Genomic DNA, 20862 nt, shown 5'->3' with positions numbered 1-20862 from the left:
CTGCAAAAACAAATACAGACTCTTACAGAATGTTAATGAGGGTTTTCTCTGACAGCACATTAGTTTAACCCTCAACAAAGGTTTTTTCTTCTTTCTGTCTTTCTTTTTTTTTTTTTTTTAAATCAGCCTAGCTGACCTACATTTGAAGTCTCAGCACACAAAGCGTTAACTGCGCTAAACCTTCGTCCTGACTTGGTTCGCGAACTGTGGGCGTGTCAAAGCGGCTGTCAGTGCAAAAGTGGGATATTTGTAACTGCACACGACAGTACAGGGACTCCGAGAGAGGGGGGCTGGTCATGCTTCGTGTTGCATTGGTAGTTTTTTTAAACATTAGTACTATTTCTCAGTCATGGCTCGGATACTAAACCTCATCAGAGTTCAGTTGCGCAGAGATTTAGCCTCGTGTCGAGGTGTCGCTGGGCAGCCTCTGAGAACCATCAGCTGCACCTCAAGAAAACAAGCAGAGGAGAGGTGAGACAGTTTAGTTTGATTCATTTTTAAGGATTCTTCTCATGCAGCCAGTTTTGGTCAGGGTAACGATCACAAATGAGGCTTTAAAAATGCCATGAAAGTGATCGATTTGTGCAGCAAAACTTAACGTGATATGCAAGCTTCACACAAAACTGTTGGACTTAACACACGTTAGTCTTATCTGACCTTAAAGTCTCAACTTGCTGACCTCAGTACATCATTATCAAGCTACTTTTGTAACTTGTGCATGTTGCATGGCGCTGTAGCTATTTTACCTGCAGTTAAATTGCTTCCTGTCCTGGCAGTGATGCATCTTCAGTTTTGGGAAAGCGGTGGAAGGACACTGCAGAGACTGTCATTATTGGTGGAGGGTGTGTGGGTGTCGGCTTGGCCTATCACCTGGCCAAAGCTGGGATGAAGGATGTGGTGCTGCTTGAGAAGACCGAGCTGACAGCTGGATCTACCTGGCATGCTGTAAGTTTACAAAAGTACTGAGGCCAAAGACCCTACTGGGGTCCACAGGGTCCTGAAGGTGAAGCCAGAGAAAGGCCACGGTCACACATTTCACAACCATGTTGGTTGGCGACCATTATTACCTTCATTAACGTTGAAAGGACCACAGCCCAAAGTCAATAAACCACTGCTCCCATTAAACTTGAATTTTACATCAGTCATTGAAAGAAATCTTTACATTTGGCTTCTTTCCTGCAGTTGAATTGTAATCTGACAGTTGGAGTTCTGCCTAACAGAGAAGAATAGCAAATGGTCAAAATTAAGAGACTGGAAAAAGGGTATATTTGGTATTTGTGCTTGGAAAATGAGAAACAATTTTTTTTTCAAATTGCCTTTATTTTTATATTCTCTGAATGAGCTTTCTTAGCTTAAAATATAATAAAATGACTCAATTTTGGGTCTTGGGTCAGTGATGTGGTGTAATGATAAGCATAAAATGTCTCCAGAGTATTTTGAAGGTACTGAGTCTTTAATACTGCTAGAAAACTGAAGTCTGGCTCTTCCTTGACAGTGCAAGTGTTTAGATCCAGTACTGGCAAGTGGCTGTCATCCAGTTGTTACTCCCTTTCCACTGAGAGCAACTGTTAAGTTTTCAAGGTACTTGAGGTCCTGATCCTCTTGCTCCTTACACTCCATGTTATTCATTTACAAAAACGCAACACTCCTATACTATTAATAGACATTTCACATGTCAGAGGGGAAACTTGCTCTTCACTTACTCGCCTCATTGGATGGGCAGGGACCCAGTGGACACTGGATGAGGAAGTAGGGTAGCTGATGACTTATAATTGCCAACCAATTAGGGCTGTGCGATATGACCAAAATCTCATATCCCGATATAAGAATTCTATCGTCCCGATAACGATATAAATCACAAAAATGTAACATTTTCTGTAAATTCTGTGAATCTCGGGCAGCCCGTCTTGCGGGAAGTGTTTCCAGCTGCGCGTCATATAGCTGGAGTCGAGTGTTTTAACCGATGCATGAAACTATAAATTTTTAGACATAAGTTGTAACGGCCACCGTTTTCTTTGTGAGTATTTATTACACAGTGTGCTGCGGGGAAAAGCCTGTTCTAACGTTTTAGTCTAAGGTTTATTTTTTAACACCTGGCGGCTCTTTCTTACTTCTCATCCGTAAATAATCTGCTCTTTCACGTGATTCAGTTTATTTTGAAAAGTCTCAACAGGATCTTGAGCTTTATTGTGAAAGGTTTATGTGGAACATAAACAAGCGGACACGCGATGCTGTTACCATCGTTGTTGCTAACCACAATGCATAAAAACAGGCGCTTGTCCGTCCGTAGTGTGGTTATATAAAATATAAGAGAAAGAGACAACTTTAAGAAATTAATATAGCCACTACAGTGACCATCAAAACGATGAAAACATATTGCCGTAAACAGTTTATTTTGCGACACCACGAAACAAACGATAGCGTAAAATGAAACGATAGACGTTTTTATATCGTCATCCGATATATATCGTTATATCGAACAGCCCTACAACCAATATATCAGAATCTGAATACTTTATTGATCCCTAGGGGAAATTATGTGCTCCAGTACAAACAATAACAAAAATGGACAATACAAGAAGTAAGAAATAGCACAATATATAAAAAGGGTGTAGCTATAGCGCTATACTGTGTATTAGGTGGATGAGTTGTACAGGGAGATGGCCACAGGCAGGAATGATTTCCTGTGTCGTTCAGTGGTGCTTTTTGGTAATCTCAGTCTCTCACTGAACGTGCTCCAGTGGGTGGGAGGAATTATCCAACACTGTTTTTATCCTGGATAACAATCGCTTCTCCATCACCACCCTAAGAGAGTCCAGGTCCATCCCCACAACATTGCTGACAGAAGTTGTGATTTCTTTTTTAATGTTTAATGAAGAGCGCTATTAGCGGTTCAGATGATGTATATTGCTATAATGCTCCTTAGAGCTCCCACAGCTTTAAGGAATATTTTAGTGTTTTGGCTCATTGATTTTTTTTTTGCTGCCCCCAAGTGGCCACAAAACAGTTCTTGCAGCTTTAAGTTGGAATATGTGAAAGCAGTATCTTGGTGGGTGTATTTTCCAATCATCTTAATGGTGTGTTTGTATTTCAGGCTGGCTTGACAACATACTACCATCCAGGGATCAACCTCAAGAAAATCCACCATGACAGCATGAAATTATATGAGACCCTGGAGGCTGAAACTGGACAGGTTAGGTACTTTCCTTAGCTTTCGTAGCTTTTACAAGCATAACTGTATTTGTATATTTGTATACCTTTTATATTGACTTTCTCTGCAGGCAGTGGGCTTGCACCAGCCTGGCAGCATTCGTATTGCTTCAACACCGATTCGAGTTGACGAAATGAAGTACCAGATGACCCGCACACACTGGCATGTGACAGAACAGTACCTCATCGGACCAGAAAAAATCCAAGAACTCTTCCCTCTGCTTAATATGGATAAGGTCTGTATGCCCTTGTGGATTAGTCACATTAATGACTTCTGATAGCAAGAAGTCATTAATTCGATTGTTCTCAAACTTGTTCCTGCTCAATCTTTTTATTGTCTTGAAACAGACATTAGAAACTGTGAAGAAGTACAGTGTTTATCTGAACCTTGACAGATGTGTTTTTGGTATTCAATTACCTAAAACTTTTAAAGCCAAATACTTGACTTCTTGACAAGAGTTAGAAAAGATAAATATCACTCTGCTAACCGTTCACTAATTATTACCTCTGCTATGGAGGTTATGTGTTTTTACACACGTGCTTGCCATGCTTACTGTCTATAAGCGCAACAGCTCAAAAAGTTTTAAATGAATTTTGATAAAACTTTGTAGGGGTGGAGAATAAGGCCATGTTACAATGCCTTAAAATTTTTCTTACATCCACCAGGGTCATTAAGGTCAGCGTAATGACCTGTTGGTTGCTGTGTATTGTCAACATATAGAAAGTACTGTATAAAGATTTTAAGTATCATGTCACATTTGACCTCTGACCTTTTATAGAAGTCAATAGATTTATCTGAAAGTCAAAGTGATACTGTGCAGAGCTATTTAAAACCATTTTTCCTTACTGCAGTTGTTTGTATTGACAGCATATCAGCTTATAGAGAATGATATATGGTGATTTTTAATATCACGTTACTTTGGACTTCTGACATCAAATAAGGTCAAACTTTCATAAAATTATAAATAATAATAGTATTATACAATAAGCTCTATATTGTATAAGTAATAATATTCATTCCCTGTTGGTTACAAATCAATACCTATTATCCATTACCTTCTCCTGTTTGTGTAATTAAAGTAAACATTGGTCATGGTTTTTAGTGCGCTACAAACTTCTGAAAGCACGTTAAAAAACATTAAAGAAAACAAAATAAATATAAATAAAATATAATGCTATTCCCTTAAAAGTAAACACTGCCCAGACAGTGAGCTGCCTTGGCGGACGTTTGCGTTCTTGGAGTGCTTCCTGTTCCATTATGAAACTACAGCAAGGAGATGTTTAACTTAGCTCAGGCTCCGACCAATACTGGATTTTTGCAGGCAATTCCAATACCAGCTTTTAGACAGTAAAAGGTTCTCATAACCCTCTATCAGCTGTTATATTAAAAACACAAGATAAAGTGATGAGCTCATTGTTTAACAGATTTCAAGCAATGTATTTCAAGAACTGGTTAGATACTTGCCATAAACATTCCCCCACTTAAGACCATGCATGCATCTGCTTAGTTGTAATGCTGCTCTGGTACATGCTTTAAAAAAGTGCTGAGAGTATTGTAACACTGGAGTGCTAGACTCTCAAATGGCACAAACTATGTGACATTTCTAAATGACTCTCTGCATCTTTTATTTGTAGCATGGTTTTGTAAAGAAACTAGTTCCATCTAGTTCAGACATTTCAGATAATCATGTCAGTATTGATGTATCCCTGATCTATATCTGTATATCTATATCTATATTTAATTATGAAATTAGGTTTGTAGACTCTGCAATAGAGAGAAAACCCCTACAGTAAGATGAACCCCTATGAGCAAACACTTGGTGACAGTGGGAAGGAAAAACTCCCTTTTAACAGGAAGAAACCTCTGGCTCGGGGAAGGGCAGCCATCTGTCATGACCGGTTGGGAGTAATCAAAATCAAGAAATATGTAAAAATGATTACTTTATCTAAGCCTTAAACACGAGTAGAAATCTTGCTGAAAAATGGATGAGCTATTAAAGTTTAAAATAAATTTAGGAATGTTTTTATTATTATTTTATTGCTGAAACATGTCATTGTATATTCCTGGTTTTGTGCTCTTGGCTCTGTCCAAAGTTCACAGTTCAGCATTAGATCCAAAGCAAAACATCTCGATGAGTGTTGTAAAGTTGGGCTTTAAAGTTGACCTGATCCAGCGCTCCTGAAATTTATCAAACACAGTTATGATAAGGGAATAATTAGTTGATCTAATATTATGTTGTTTGGTATGACATCAGCTTAGAAAGGTAAAACCTACAAATCTCTTAAGTTAAATGACCCAAAGAATGAGACATTTGTTGATATGTTGTTGACCCGGGTCTGCTTAAGTGCTTAGAGTCGTTGATATTATGTGTAGTTATAGAAAAGCTTTAAGTATCTAAGTATATTTCACTGTTAGTAATATATCTTCATGGAGCTGCTTGATCAGCTAATTATTAAGTTTATTATTATTGGATCACCATTTTGAATTTGGTGATCTTAGGTGTTGGCAGGTCTTTACACCCCAGGAGACGGCCACATCGACCCTTACTCTCTGACTATGGCTCTGGCTGCTGGAGCTCGTATGTATGGTGCCCAGATTTATAATAATGCCCCCGTGACGAGCCTCAAGCCAACGTCTGATGGCAAGTGGGACGTGCAGACCTCTCATGGAACAATTCGGGCAAACCGCATTGTCAACACAGCAGGTGAATATTCATAATCTCTATACACATTTATTCAAAAGATAATAGGAGCGGTGATCCTGATATTTTAGATGGTAAACACTATATCCATGCAGAAAATGTAAGGAAAAGTACAAGGGAATAAGTGCAGTCCACAACGCACATGTGAATATGTTCAAGTCCAGATTTTTCTTCTTTGTCTCAAGTTTCTTTGTGTGTATGTTGGTAAAAGAAGAATAGTTTTTGATTTTGTTTTATTTGTTTCTTTTTTTGTGGGAAAAGGATAGATCTCGGATTTCAGAGCACAGTAAAACATCTTATCTATCTATAGATACTCTAATAGGAGACCTTTGCCCACCCAGACCACTGGCTGAAAAGTTTAGAAAACAGAGTTTTTGGTCTGAACCGGGTCATACCAGTTCTTGGGGGATTTTGTTGGCTGCGACTCTTTGCTGCTGTTGCCTGTTTTTCTGGCAGAAGTTCAAGAATGTGCTTCACTCTCTTTCTCCTGTCTGTGCTCCCCTGTAGAGTCATGCATTTCATTAGTCACCCTCTTTTAAATGTAATACAAAAACTTAGAAACAAACGGCAAATGAAATAACGACTGTAGTCAAACAACCGCCACCAAAAAAAATACAAGCGTTTCAAAGATATGCATGGTTTAAAAATAACAAACTGTCCATAGAAACAAAACTATGTCTGTTCATGTGTTTTGGAACACACACAAAGGTGTAAAGAAGCTGAAAATAGCAAATATTTAGCAGCAGAGCATATTTCCTACTTCATTCACATTTTCTTCCTTTCATATTTTCTTTACTCTGGTTGAATCCAGTTATGTTGAGGCCTTGCTGGCATTTCGCCATCACTGTAACAGCCAATCGACTTAGGGCAACAGGTCAGATTTCATCCAATCTTGAAGCAGCAGCACATGTAATCCTCCTCCTCCTCCTGACATGCAGTTCTAAGCCTTTCACTACTGCTGGGCTGCTGCTCCCTCTTGCATGCATGGACCTCGGGTTTGTGGTATAGCTTTAACAAAGGGCAAAGTTTTACAAAAAAAGTTTAAATTCATTCAATTAATATAATTTTTTGTGGTTGTTGAGTTTCTTCTGCTTCATGGGCAGTCTCACATAGCGTGGCAAAAAACGCCTTTACATTCTCAAACTCTATGCTTCTACAGCAAACATCTCTTTGTTGAAAACATCTCACAGTTGAAAGTGTGATCTGCAGTACAGCCTGTAAGCCCTCTTCCTATCAAAGCATCCTCCTTACCAAAGAGGGCTCAGTTGAAGCCAAAGCTCGTGGTTGCCATGTGAACCTAATATACCTAATATCGTTTGATTATCTTCAGTGTTTTCTCAATGTTTCTGTCTGTAGTACTAGAGTCTGTTCATCATGTAAAATATGTGTGTACAGGCTGGTTTGGAATTTCATGTGATGTTTCAGTGATTTTTGCATGTATTCATCTGCTTCCCCATTGCATAACTTTTGATCTGTTATTAATAAAAACTGTTTCTAATACTTCACTAATTATCATTTTTAGCTCTCACTTAATCGTTAGTCTTAAAAACTATTTATTAGCATTAGATCAGTAACTTGTAGCTCACCCTTTCATTTCCTTATCCATCCTTATTATAGTAGATCACATGATGAAATAGTGTAAATGTATGGCCAAACTAGCAAAGTTAAAACCTTGCTTTAGTTCATTGAGGTTTATGAGCATTTGTTTTTGCACCACTCACTTAAGGCCCCGCCCACAGCATTTCAGTCAGGATTGGGCCATTGCAGCAACTTGATTATTTTCTTTTTCAGTCATTCGGTTGCAGATTTTCTTATGTGCTTGGGATCGCTGTCTTGTTGTATGACATAAATTTCAGCCAAGCACTAGCTGTTGAACAGATTGCCTCATGTTTGACTGTAGAAACTGCAATATGCAGAGGAATTCATGGTCGACTCAGGGACTGCAAGGTGCCCATGTCCTTTGGTTCTTTTGCAGTCTATGGGAACATTGTAAATGGGCTGGTTCTTATATCTACTCTGAGCACTCAGAGCACTTCTGTTTAACTTGCCTTATTCAATCATTCACACAAGCACTTTTTCTATGCTTTTCCTATGTAAGTACTTTCTATCTAGCATTCACACACACTCATACTGTGATGGATGCATTGGAGAGCGCCTTAGTATCTTGACCAAGTATATTTTGCATGCGGACTGGAACAGAGCGGCATCAAACCACCAACCTTCTAATTAGTAAGGGACCTGCTCTACTTCCCGAGCCACAGCCACCCCAAAATGTACAATCTGACGTTGTCTGTGAAGGTTCTCAGTCATCCAGGTCATCGTAGTCTAAGGAGCTTGGAAAGAAAAGCGTCTGGACTTCTTAAAGTTGCTTGAAGACGTTTCACCTCTCATCCGAGAAGCTTCTTCAGTTCTAAGGTCAAATGGCCGAGAGTCCCAGATTTAAACCCAGAGGGAGTATCCCCCCCAAAGAGGGACAAAGGACCCCCTGGTGATCCTCTAATCACATGAGCCAAGGTGACGTTGCAACAATTGTGGCTTTGTGTTGACACAGCCCTGAATCTTCCAGACCAGCAAAATGCCAAAACTATATACAGGTGCTTATACTTACTAATGATCCATAAATTAAGTGCATTTTTTATTATGTTATGATTTGTCATTATGTTATCCTTTACATTTAGCTAATTATATAAACTATAATCCATTACTTCTGGATATCTCTTCTGACCATTCAGTGCCTCACGTTGTAACATATAAACTGGGTTAACCATTTTTTGTTTTGAATCGTTTAAGTATTACTTCTGGCTAACTTGAATTCCTCTCCCTCCGGTAGCTGATAATAAACTTTTATAAACTGAGTTTCTTCAAAGTTGTTTTATGCATACCACAGTTGACTAGGAGTACCCACTGAACTAGACATATTCTGAGCATGTGGCAAACAGCTGTTTTAGCCTCTGATTTTAAAGTAAATTGGTCTGACTATTATAATTCTCAGAGAAACAATTTAGCAGGATTTTTTTTTGTTTGGCTTCTTTACTCCATTAACCAATGTTTACTAGGTAACTCAGTAACTCTTAAAGTATTGTGTATATGAAGCTCCAACCTGTAACCAACTGTAAATAGAATCTGCAATGTTATTATGCTGCAGACTTGCATATGGGTACACAGATTAACGTAATTTGAAATACAAACTCTTGTGAAGAGTTGCTGACAAGAGTATGTTGCAACACTTGGCTAAAGATAGCAGGGATCAACGGGTTTTTCTCTGGCTTCACACCCTGGGCCCCAGCAAAGGCATTAGTACACGTCTGTGTTGCTTTCACGCGTCCTAGCATATTTGTTTTGTGGCTATTAATTTATAAAACGGGTTATGCTGTACTTCAGGTGTATGCAAATTTATTTTTTAAGAGAAAGAGTTGGGGAAACTCTAAGTGAACACATTCAAGTAAGCAACTTAACCAAAATGTTGTGATGTTGTAAATTAAGCTTAGTATTCCCTCTACACGCTGAAGTGCCCTCTATGTGGAAAAACTGCTCTGGTGAATAATGTAGAGCTATGAACCCTGAGGGTAACTTCTGATTCATGTCTGGTGTCTTCTCATAACATGTGATTTTTATAGTGTGACTTGTATTTCTGTTTGAGATCCTCAGATTTTAATCTCTTTTTTTTTTTGCTTCTAATGCTGTAATGCTCATACATTAGATTAGCGATAGGGCTCTTGAACTAGTTCCTCGTGGTTTATATTGAATCTATTTAATCTGTGCTGTCTTATTTATTCTTGCCTTCATTTTTGGGTCTTATGTGTGTCTGTCTTGCATATATCTATGTGTACGCCTGTGTCTTTGCCCCTGTGATATGACATTTTTATGAAATCTAATCCCTTAACGCTCCTTGCAAGTGATGAAATACTCCAGCAGTCAGTGTTTTCACTTTGTGAAATTCTATTAGAATTCCAGCTTGCACCAGTACTAGCACACCATGCCAGTATTGGATTGGACCTCCTGGTGGCATATTTTCAAAACTTGACCTCAGAGGTCAGTGCTCACATTATAGCATCACATAGTTGGTGTAGATTTGTCAGCTGCACATCCTTTATACGAATTTCCCATTCTACCACATCCCAATGTTCTATTAGATTGTACTCCACAGTCACCAGATCTCAATGAAATCATTGTCATGTTCAAGAAGCCAGTTAGAGATGGACTTTCAGCCTTGTGACCTCGTGTTTTATCCTGCTGAAAGCAGTCATCAGAAGATGGGTACAAATGTGATCATGAAGGGATAGATGTGATCAGCAACAATACTCAGGTAGACTGTGCCATTAAAACAATGCTTATTTGGTATCAAACTGCCAAATGTGTGCCAAGGAAATATTCCAGGAACCATTACACCACCACTAGTATCAACCATTGTTTGATATAAAGCAGCATACATCCTTGTTTATGCAAAATTTGGATCTTACCCTCCAAATATTGCAGCACTTCTATTGTCCAGTTTTGGTTGTAGTTTCCTGGTCTTGGCTGACAGGAGTGCCAGCCAGAGTCATTCTGCTGCTGTAGCTCATGTGCTTCAAGTTTAGACATGATGAGCATTCAGGGATGCTCTTCTGCATATCTTGGTTGTAACAAATCGTTATTTGACTTGCTGTTACCTTCTTATCAGCTCGAAGCACTCAGGCCATTTTTCTTTAATCTTTGGCATGAACATTTTCACCCAAAGAGCTGTCGCTCACTAGACATTCTTTCTTTTCTGGATTATTGTCTGTAAACCCTAAAGATGGTTGTGTTGGAAAATCCCAGTACAACAGCCATTTCTAAGATACTCAGATCAGCCCGTCTGACAGTAACAACCATGCCCCATTCAAAGTCACTTAAATCACATTTCTTCCGCAATCTGATCATGCCATGATAATGATAATAATAAATTGCTGGTTCAACTTAAAAACACAGAAACAACAGAAATACCTTTTAAAAATTTTGTAATCTGTTTGGCAGTTTTATAAAGAATCAAACAGTGAAAGAAAAACATCCTTTAAAAAATGTTTCTTTAAATAGGAAGCCCAGTTTCATGCTGTGAGTAAGATGATTGTTACCACTCTGCTTCTGTACATTTTTATGAGAAGCTACATTTTGGAAATGGCTGTTGTTGGCTAGCATCATGATTCCCCTTTATGCAAAGATAAGCTAGAAATCTTGACCCTTCACCTTTAACTGAGTGACATTTATGTTTTCATGAGAAGACAATTCTGAACAAATATTTGTCAAAGATGCATTTAGAGATTGAGAGCGAGCCAACTCTATCTGTTGGCTGACTTCACCTCTTCAGCTGAATTGACTGCATCTAATTTGTTTTCAGGTTTCTGGGCCCGGGAGGTTGGCAAGATGATTGGGTTTGAACACCCTACTATTCCAGTGCATCACCAGTACGTTGTGACAGCAACAATACCGGAGGTGAAGGCTCTGAAGAAGGAGCTGGCGGTCATCAGGGACCTGGAGGGGTCTTATTACCTGCGTCAGGAAAGAGATGGCCTGCTTTTTGGCCCCTATGAGAAGATGGAAAAGATGGTTTTACAGGACTCCTGGGTGAGAGATGGAGTACCACCAGGTCTGTCTGCCACATGAGATTTTTGAATCCAAATATTTCTGCAAAATTTTCGTCTTCCTGTGCATGACTGTTTCTATCTGCCTGCAGGTTTTGGTAAGGAGCTGTTTGAGTCTGACTTGGACAGGATAATGGAGCATGTGGAAAAGGCCATGGAGATGGTCCCTGTACTAAAGAAAGCTGACATCATTAACACTGTTTCTGGACCAATCACATACACTCCTGACCTCCTGCCTATGGTTGGACCACACTGCGGAGTTCGCAACTACTGGACAGCGATTGGCTTTGGGTGTGTGTTTAGTCAGGTGTTGCTGAACCGTATCTGGCTAAAATACTGCTAAGAGGTTAAAGACAGAAAAAATAGCTGATGTAGTATGAGTCGTTGATTTGGCTAGCATTACAACATGCAGTTGGAGTTGCATCCCAGCTATATGTAACTTACAAATGTGATGCGCATATTTTTAGATGCAGTGTGACTTAAACCTCTAGAAGACTTTGATTTTCTTTGAAAAGCTTTAGTTTTTTTTCTCAAAATCCATCAAAGCCAATCGATAGTACCTAAAGCTCTGATTTAATATTTGTTCAGGTATGGTATTATTCATGCTGGTGGCATGGGCAAGTTCCTGAGTGAATGGATCATGAACGGAGAACCTCCATACGACCTGATCGAATGCGACCCCAACCGCTATGGCAAGTGGACTGATGTACCCTTCATGTGTGCAAAAGCTCGAGAATCCTATGGCTTCAACAATGTGGGTAAGAAGAACATGGGACAGCTGCACAGCATTTGTGGAACAGAGCGTTCTATTATATTGTTACTAAAAGCCTGCTGTGTCCTCCTCATGCTGTTGGTCACTGCAGTTGGTTACCCCAAGGAGGAGCGTTTTGCTGGCCGACCAACCTGCCGAACTAGTGGTGTTTATGAGCTGCTGAAAGACAAAGGATCTATGGGTTTTCATGCTGGCTGGGAGCAACCTCACTGGTTCTATAAACCTGGAGACGACATTGGATACAAGTAAGGTTTCTCTGTAAATTTCTAACAGTGTCTTTTTGATATGGAAAATCCGAATGCTAATTTTTTCCACTTGAATCCACTGTGCATTACAGCGCCACATTTAGTACACAGTTAGTACAGGTACAAGTTCGCCCGAGATCATCTAACAGGCTTTCTGACGATATTAGCACAAGGGGACCATTTAAATTCCCCACTGAAATTGAACAGCTGCTACTGTTCAAGAACACATGGAGCAGATGCACAAGTCTCTTTTACAAACCCACATGTCGATGAGCCTTTGGGTTGTCCAAACCTCAAACATATCCAGTTGGCCTTCTTGGCAGTTGCATATTTGGCTCTTTCTGGGACATAGTTATTTTAGTTTGTATGGAAGCTAAAAGCTGCGGTTATAATCTTGCAAAACATTTATTGTGTCTTGCAATGCAACTTTCTGCTAGCCAGTTTTGCACAATAAAATATATATTTTTAGCCATGCTAACAGCAGTGTTGGTCAGTACTTCCTCCATTCGGTTTCAGACCGAATATCTCAAATAGTTGGACAGACATTTTTTTATAGGCACTCTGGGTAATCTCATGATATCTCATGTAGAGCCTGACTGATCAGCCAGTTGATCCGAGCAGTCAGATCAGCTATAACATGGGAGTCTTTTAAAACATTATCTCTTTATCTGAATTGAGTGTAAATGAGTAAATGGATAACTACACATGAGAAATGTTATGGAAAAAATATCAGCCTGTATATTGGAATAGTCAGCCTTTAAAAGACCAAATATTGGTACTGGTATGAGTTTGTTTTGCTCAGGCTCTGTTCTCTAGTGTCAGCATGAGGTTATCATCAGTTGTGGGGGGTGGGGTTCTGTTTTGGACAACATTTTGGACAACTTCTCTGATTTAATCCATGCTTCCATCCATCCATTTTCTTTAACACTTATCCAGTGGAGTGTAGTAGGGAGGTCAAAGATGTCACATGTCAAGACCATCTCAGCCTTTCCCTTCTAACTTTGTCTCCAAATTGCTGAGCTTTCCTGCTGATATATTCATTTCTAATGCTGTCGATCCTGGCCACTCCCAATGAAAATCTGAGCATCTTCAACTCCACCTGTGTCCACCTGTATGCCCCTGTCCTCTGCTCTTATATTTCACTCTATGTTCTTCCCTCTTCTTGAAACATATTTACCGCAGCTATTTCCATCCTTTTTGCAAAATCCACCACCATCCACATTCAACCACTACCCTTCCACATTTCTTTCCTGACGCCATACCTACCCAGCACCTCATGCTCTCTGTTCCTGGCACCTACATGTCCAGTGAATCTCTTGTCAGTCTCTCCTCCATGGGAACACACTACCACTAAATCCAACTTACTCCAGAATTCCTCTTTCTCTTCCAACTATCCAACCTTTGGGGCATAAAAACATTCAACATTACCTCTTTGATTTCTAGTTTCAAACTCATGATCTTGTCCTGCACTCTCTTCACCTTTACAACCCTATTCACATAATCTTCCTTAAAAATGATCCTTACTCCATTTCTCTTCCCATCTACACCATGTTAGAAAAGTTTGAATCCACCTCCAATGCTTCTGGCCTTGCTTCCCTTCCCCATAGTCCTCAGTCTTCACTTTCTCCATCATATCAGTCAGCTTTCTCTTTACCAGTCATAGTCCCTCCATTTAAAGTACTTACTCGCCATACTATTGCATTTTCCTTCTCTTTCGCTGCCTCCAAACATGCCTTCCCCCTTTCCTTCTCTTTTATATTCAGCCAACAGCAGCACAGTTTCCACCGGCACCCTGTTGGCCAATAGCACTGCATGTGATTGTTGTTAAACTGGGCCTCAATCCATCCACTATGGTTTGGTCTGCCAATGATTTACCATTGGATGCCCTTCTTGAGGCATTTATCCAGTCTTGGGGCCAGCAATGTGTTGGCTTGTATCAATTCTAACTAGAACTGCTTAAAAAGATTGTTGAATTTGCTCCAACATAAGCTTTGAACATTTTTCATGCAATAGCAATGGATAGTGTTGCTTTATTTGATGTTACAGAATGCAGTGCCTGCACAGGTGTTGGCATGTCTGCAAAACTTTTATCAGTGTTTTCTCTTTGTCTTCTGGTCTTGTTTATATTTTATTCCCATTGGAACAATATTCACTCAGTCCACTGCCCTTTTACAGTGAACCTTATAACACTTTCAAATAGAAAAAGTAATAATATAAGGAAATCACTAGTTAATTAAATTCAGAGTTAACTGATTTTGTGGTGTGCTCAGACCCAGCTTCCAACGCACCAACTGGTTTGGACCAGTTGGAAGAGAGTGCAAGCTGGTGATGGAGAAAGTGGGAGTAATAGACCTGACACCTTTTGGCAAGTTCATAGTAAAGGGGAAGGACTCACATAAGCTTCTGGATTGCCTCTTTGCCAACACCATGCCCAAGGTAGAAGACCTAATGTAAACTGTTCAGCTCATAAAGTGATGATTGTGTTGGTCACATATCCAGTGCACTGTACTGCTGCACAAACGGTCCTGACCACACAGCTTTCTCAAACTCTATAACCTGTTTTCAGGTGGGGATGACCAACATCAGCCACATGCTGACACCCTCTGGGAAAGTATACGCTGAGGTTACCATCACCCAGCTGGCACCAGGAAGGTTTCTGCTCGTCACAGGTTCCGGTTCGGAGCTGCACGACCTCAGGTGAAATGGATCAAACCCTTTAAACTTTAAACTCTCAGTCAAATTCAGCCGTAGATAATTTAGCAGCAATAATTGTCCTAAATAGTTTCTTTAAATAAAAAAATTTAATTTAATTAAAAGAATATCTTAAAACATTATCTCTTCATGCAGTTTCAGTGAACCTGGGCTCAATAGATTTTCCAGACTGGGTTCCTTATTACAGTCTTACTTAGAGAAATAAGGTGTTTTGTTGCATAGCACAGAAAAACACAGAGCTCTGTCTTGAGGCTGATACTTTAGATTTTTTTTCAAAATTTGTGTTTTCCTTTCAGTTTGCTTTGGGTCGAAATACACCAATACCCATGAATCTCAGTTACTGAAGTGAGTTGCCAAGATCTGATTTAATATGGAAAGTAAGTTAAATAATTAGCTCATCAAATAAAAATAACTCTGAAACTCTTTAAATGAAGTATTGCATCATACTAAGAGTTTTCATGCAGTATTTTTATGCAGTGTGGCAGAACTGAATCAGTGCAGCATGTCTAAAACTCCACACACATATTGATTTAGACTACATTTCAATATTTCAGTCCCTGCACAGTGCTCATACTGTTAGCAGTTAAGCAAACACTGTTTTGCTCTCTGTCCTGCGCCCATGTCAAGCTGTGCTGGCTTGCTGTCTGTTTTGTAATGCAGAAACTTAAAACCTATCGGCAGCTGTTAACACAACGCCCCTCGAGCTCCTCCAATCATGAGGCAGAATTGTAAACCATTTATTTTCATTCCTTCACTGTAATCAACTCTCTACCACAGTTTAAAAAAAGGCTATGAAGTTTTTTTTATGCCATGTAGCGACATCTAGTGGTAATTCACACATTTGCAAAGCCCATAAAATTTGTCTGGTCTATAAATGTATTAATGGCTCTTTGCTTTGTGGATTTGCACTTGCTACAGGTGGATAGAAACTGAAGTTGCACAAGGTGGATATGACGTTGACATTACAAATGTGACAGAAGACATAGGTGTGCTGGGCATTGCCGGACCAAACTCTCGCAAAGTTCTCCAGAAACTGACAAATGAGGATATGAGTGACGCTGGATTTAGGTTTCTCCACTGCAAGTCCATCCAGCTTGCCGGCAAGCCTGTCCGTGCCATCAGGATCTCCTACACCGGTAGTGCAAAGCAGTTCATTTATTGTGTCTTGCAATGCAACTATCCCTAGCTTGCTTTGCACAATAATATATATTTTTAGCCATGCCTAACAGCAGTGTTGGTCAGTGCTTCCTCCATATTGGTCCAGACCGAATATTTTAAATAGTGAAAGGAGTGAAATTTTCTACAGGCACTCTAGGTGATCCCCTGACATCTCATCTTTTGTGTCTAAACACACAAGATAAGAAATTCAAAAACATCGGTTTAGTGAATATAAAAAAATACGGAGGCTCATTTATCCCAAGAAAAGAAAACTCCACATGGATTTTGAGATACTTAGAATTATGAGATACCGAGTGAACATTTTTCACTTACTTTGACAAAAATGCAAGATTCTAATAAAATAATGATATACTAAGTCAAATAATAAGTCATTATTATCTTTCAGGGGGAAAAGAACAATGTCAAGTATTAAATATAAAATCAATATTATGAATTACTCAGACAAACCTATACCAAAACAAAAATTCTGACTTAATAACTCAAACTTTAGCCTAATTTTTAAAATAAAATGCAAACTATGACTTATTACGAACACAGTTTAGACATCAATTAAATATTATGACTTGCTAATGCAAAATTCTGAAATATTCATTAAGAGATTTTAGATGCAAACTCAATAGGACTTATTATTTTTATAATTATTATCATTATTATTATTAGTAGTAGTTGTAGTAGTAAAATTATGATAAGTCAAAATGATGGTTATTGGGTTAAAACTAGAATTATGAGTTATTGAGATGTTTTATTTAAGAAAAATGTCAGGTGTTAAATAAAAATTTGAATTTACTCATTCAAAATTATGCAGAAACCAAACCAAAATCTTTCTTCAACTATTTCAACTACTTTAATTTTCATGTGCCTAGATTTTAATTTCATTAATTTTCATTTTATTTTTATAAAACATGTACACTCCATGGTCTCAGTTTACGGACTATGGATATTTTCTTTTATTTTTGTGAATCTTTTACAGTGTGCATAGTCTCATAGTTTAGAGTTTATGACTGCCCTCATTCTTTTGTCTTTTCCTTTCAGTGACATAGTTTTCAGTGCTGAGTATCGACATGCTCTTAAGTGTAAGTGTTTTTGTGTCTAGGTGAGCTTGGCTGGGAGCTGTACACTGACCAGAAGGACATGGCAGCTGTGTACCTGGCCATGATGGAAGCAGGAAAAGACGAGGGCATTGACAATTTCGGCACCTATGCCATGGCCTCGCTCCGACTGGAGAAGGGCTTCAGAGGCTGGGGAGCTGAGGTACATACATATATACACGAAGAAGAAAAAAAAAAGTCCTGTTTAAATGTGAAGCAGCATATTACGCAGTAACAGAGAGACAGAGGAAATGAAAACGTCACCTCTTGGTAGCTGCGTCTTCCACAAAATCAGCTTCAGCAGGAAACTTTGAGTGTCATATTGCAACTTTTTATAACAATTTTGAATAAGTTTCTTGAAAGTATTCAACTGGTATAAAATATGCACCATAAAAAAGCAAGTCCTTGCAGCCATTCTGCATCCTGTAATTCTGCTGTGAGTCAAAGAGGCTTCGGTGTGGTAAGGCAGGCCACGCATGATGCTTTCTTCAGTATGAAGGTTGTCAAACTGTCGGGGATTCAGATCTTTGGCTGGGATGAAAATTACAGTTCGGAAAACCTCACTCATGAATTCATCCACTTTTAAGGACAACACGGCGACACAAACAAACTACTTATTGTGACAAAATTCAAGAGAAAAATACAGGCTGCAATTGGAGGGATGCATTTTTTGGACTTTTCATAATGTTTTAGACGACAGCTGTCTTTTTTTCAAGTCAGGAGGGTGCTGCATCACCAGCCAGGCTGATTCAAAAAACACAGTTTTTCTCCATGATCTGTCTCATAGTGGTCCTTTAATATTATATTCTGTCAGCAATGAAAACACCAAACACACAGCTTCCCTTTTAGCCCAGTGAAAAACTATGAGCTATCCTCCATTTTTCTCGCCAAACCCCAAACCGTGTCAATTTCTTCCTTTTCTGATAAAGATATTTTCAAAAGGGAACTCAAATAAACAGCAGCGTATGCTTCACAGTCTAGCTTGTAGTGTTTATATTAGCATATCAGCCTCTGGCCTTGATACTGTCATTAGGAGAGTGGGACACCCAGTGGACCAATCAGGAATAGCATTTTATTGAAAGGGTTAGGGTTTTCCCACTTTGCAAAGCCATCATGAGGGCTGGATTTCACTGGTCACTGGGCCCTTGGGTCATAAGATTGAAACCCCTGGATTAGAGGAACATCTCCAAAACAATGGAGATGAAAGAAAGACGTCTTTGTGTGACTTTGGAAAAGAATCTGAATCTTACAGAGTGTAATTTTTGAGAGAGATGTTTCTTCTCTTATCTTTTTCACCTAGTTTGTATATGGTATACACTCCAAACACCTTTTATTAGACCCGCCTTAATAAAGTGAAGTTGTATATAGAGCAGGGCGATATGACCAAAAACATTTATCACGATATACATTTGAAAATTTGCGATAACGATATAACTGACGATATAATTGACACTAGACAAAATACTTTACAACTCCAGAACTTTATTAGTGCAAAAAAAAAACCCATCAATGTATTTTCACTTGAACGAGCAGCTGTTTTTTATGTGCATTAAAGTTATATAAAAATTTAACAGTGCAAATGCAAATTCCTTTCAGACAGTTTAACCAAAAGGTATTTCCAGTGGAAATTGGCCGACATATCCTCAGCATAACCATCCATAATATCCACAAAACTTAAAAAGAGGTTATACACACACAATACGGTAATATTACTTTGAAGCACAGTACGTATCACTCCGCGAGGCTCCTGCCTACGATAGCCGTAATGCTCCGACAGTCCATCAAGCGGTGCGGGTTCGTAGCTTAGCAAAGTCGTACTAAAACATTTGACAGATTTTCGAGCACCTTGTACCACATAAAATCTTTTCGAGGTCAGTAAACACAACCAGAATTTATACATTTATACAATTATATTGGTGAAAATTTTACTTTGTAAAGTACAGCTTATGATTTTTTTTTATTATTGATCTTTACAGATGAACTGTGACACTAACCCTCTGGAGGCAGGACTGGATTCTTTTATTAAACTAAACAAGGTAATGTTGTTTCCTGCATGCATTCATATTCCAGTTTCAGTCATGCATTTCCTCTTTAACTGTGTCTGTGGTCCTGCAGCCTGCTGACTTTATCGGCAAAGCAGCTCTCCAGGAGATCAAAGCCAAGGGCCTGAAAAGGAAGCTATCCTACATTGCTGTGAGCACAGATGATATCGACCCCGAAGGCAACGAGACTATCTGGTACAATGGCAAGGTTAGCGACAACAGAAGATCAAAACTTAATTTACAGTTTAGTTTAGAGATTTTGTAATCATTCACACGATGCTGATGTCCCTTGACCTTCTCTTCAGGTGGTTGGCAACACAACTTCTGGAGCCTACAGCTACAGCAGCCAGCAGAGCCTGGCATTCGCTTATCTACCTCTGGAATTAAGCACTTTGGGCCAGAAGGTGGAGGTGGAACTGCTTGGGAAGAAGTACCCCGCCACCGTCATCCAAGAGCCCTTAATCCACACTGAGCCTACGCGGACCCGGCTGCAGAAGAAAACTCAGAGCAAAGCATAAACACAGGCCATCCTCTCATCAGTTTCCCACCAGTGAATGAAGAACGATCTTGCTGTGAACAAGAGTCAGGGTGGTTCACATCCTGAGTTGCTTGTGTTCACGTCTGTGGCCAGCTCAGGACACTTTACCCGTGTTCTTACAAGGAACAAGTCTGAAACAGGCGTGCGAAAGCTCAGCACAGTCTTATAAACTGGGGTGTTCCTGCACCACAGTGTCTTGCATTGTTGACAGAGTAATTTCATTTTTGTAATTTCATGAATGGTTGTCAAATGTTTACGCATCAACTGTTGCCTCTCTTGTGAAGAAGAACTGATTTTCAGATTGAATGGTGTCCAAATAAGTCTTGGCTTTTGTGCTTAAAAAAGATTAGTGTTTGCAAAACTGTACAAAGATTTAACCAAATGTGTTTTCTATAAGTATAATTAAATGGATATACATTGATAATTAAAGGACTCTCTGTGTTCCCACTCCTTCCCTCTTCCATTTAGTAGTTTAGACAGAGTCAGCCATGTATACTAACATTGTATTACTGCATACTTTTAAGTATGTAAAAATAAAAGTACATCATAGAGAATCATGTAAAATAAAATCATGATAAGTAATAATAGATTTTTATATAGTAGCTCCAAAGCGTAGTGGTTTACGCATCTGAACAACAAGTGAAAGACCCCGGGTTTGATCTGAGGAAAAGACACTGATACCTTCTGGGTTGCGTCAGGAGAGGCATTCAGTGTAAAAACTGCCAACTCGAACATGTTGTGGTGACCCCTTGTGACAGATGAGCACCAAAAAGTAGC

General features: G+C 39.2%; 1 protein-coding gene across 1 annotated transcript; it reads left to right on the top strand.

Annotated features, from left to right (window-relative positions):
- Nucleotides 1-298: 298 nt before the first annotated feature.
- dmgdh (dimethylglycine dehydrogenase) lies at nt 299-20463 on the top strand. The gene is made up of 16 exons (XM_063480574.1): nt 299-471; nt 777-945; nt 3095-3193; nt 3282-3446; nt 5711-5915; nt 11266-11514; nt 11602-11800; nt 12098-12267; nt 12373-12526; nt 14797-14962; nt 15093-15223; nt 16157-16374; nt 17511-17668; nt 19482-19541; nt 19621-19755; nt 19853-20463. Exons 1-16 carry the CDS (start codon nt 350-352, stop codon nt 20063-20065), a joined length of 2613 nt encoding a protein of 870 aa, XP_063336644.1. The 5' UTR covers nt 299-349; the 3' UTR covers nt 20066-20463.
- Nucleotides 20464-20862: the final 399 nt, after the last annotated feature.

This window comes from Pelmatolapia mariae, linkage group LG7, assembly GCF_036321145.2.
Source record: "Pelmatolapia mariae isolate MD_Pm_ZW linkage group LG7, Pm_UMD_F_2, whole genome shotgun sequence".
Taxonomy (NCBI): domain Eukaryota; kingdom Metazoa; phylum Chordata; class Actinopteri; order Cichliformes; family Cichlidae; genus Pelmatolapia; species Pelmatolapia mariae.
This window is presented reverse-complemented; position numbering and strand designations above follow the sequence as displayed.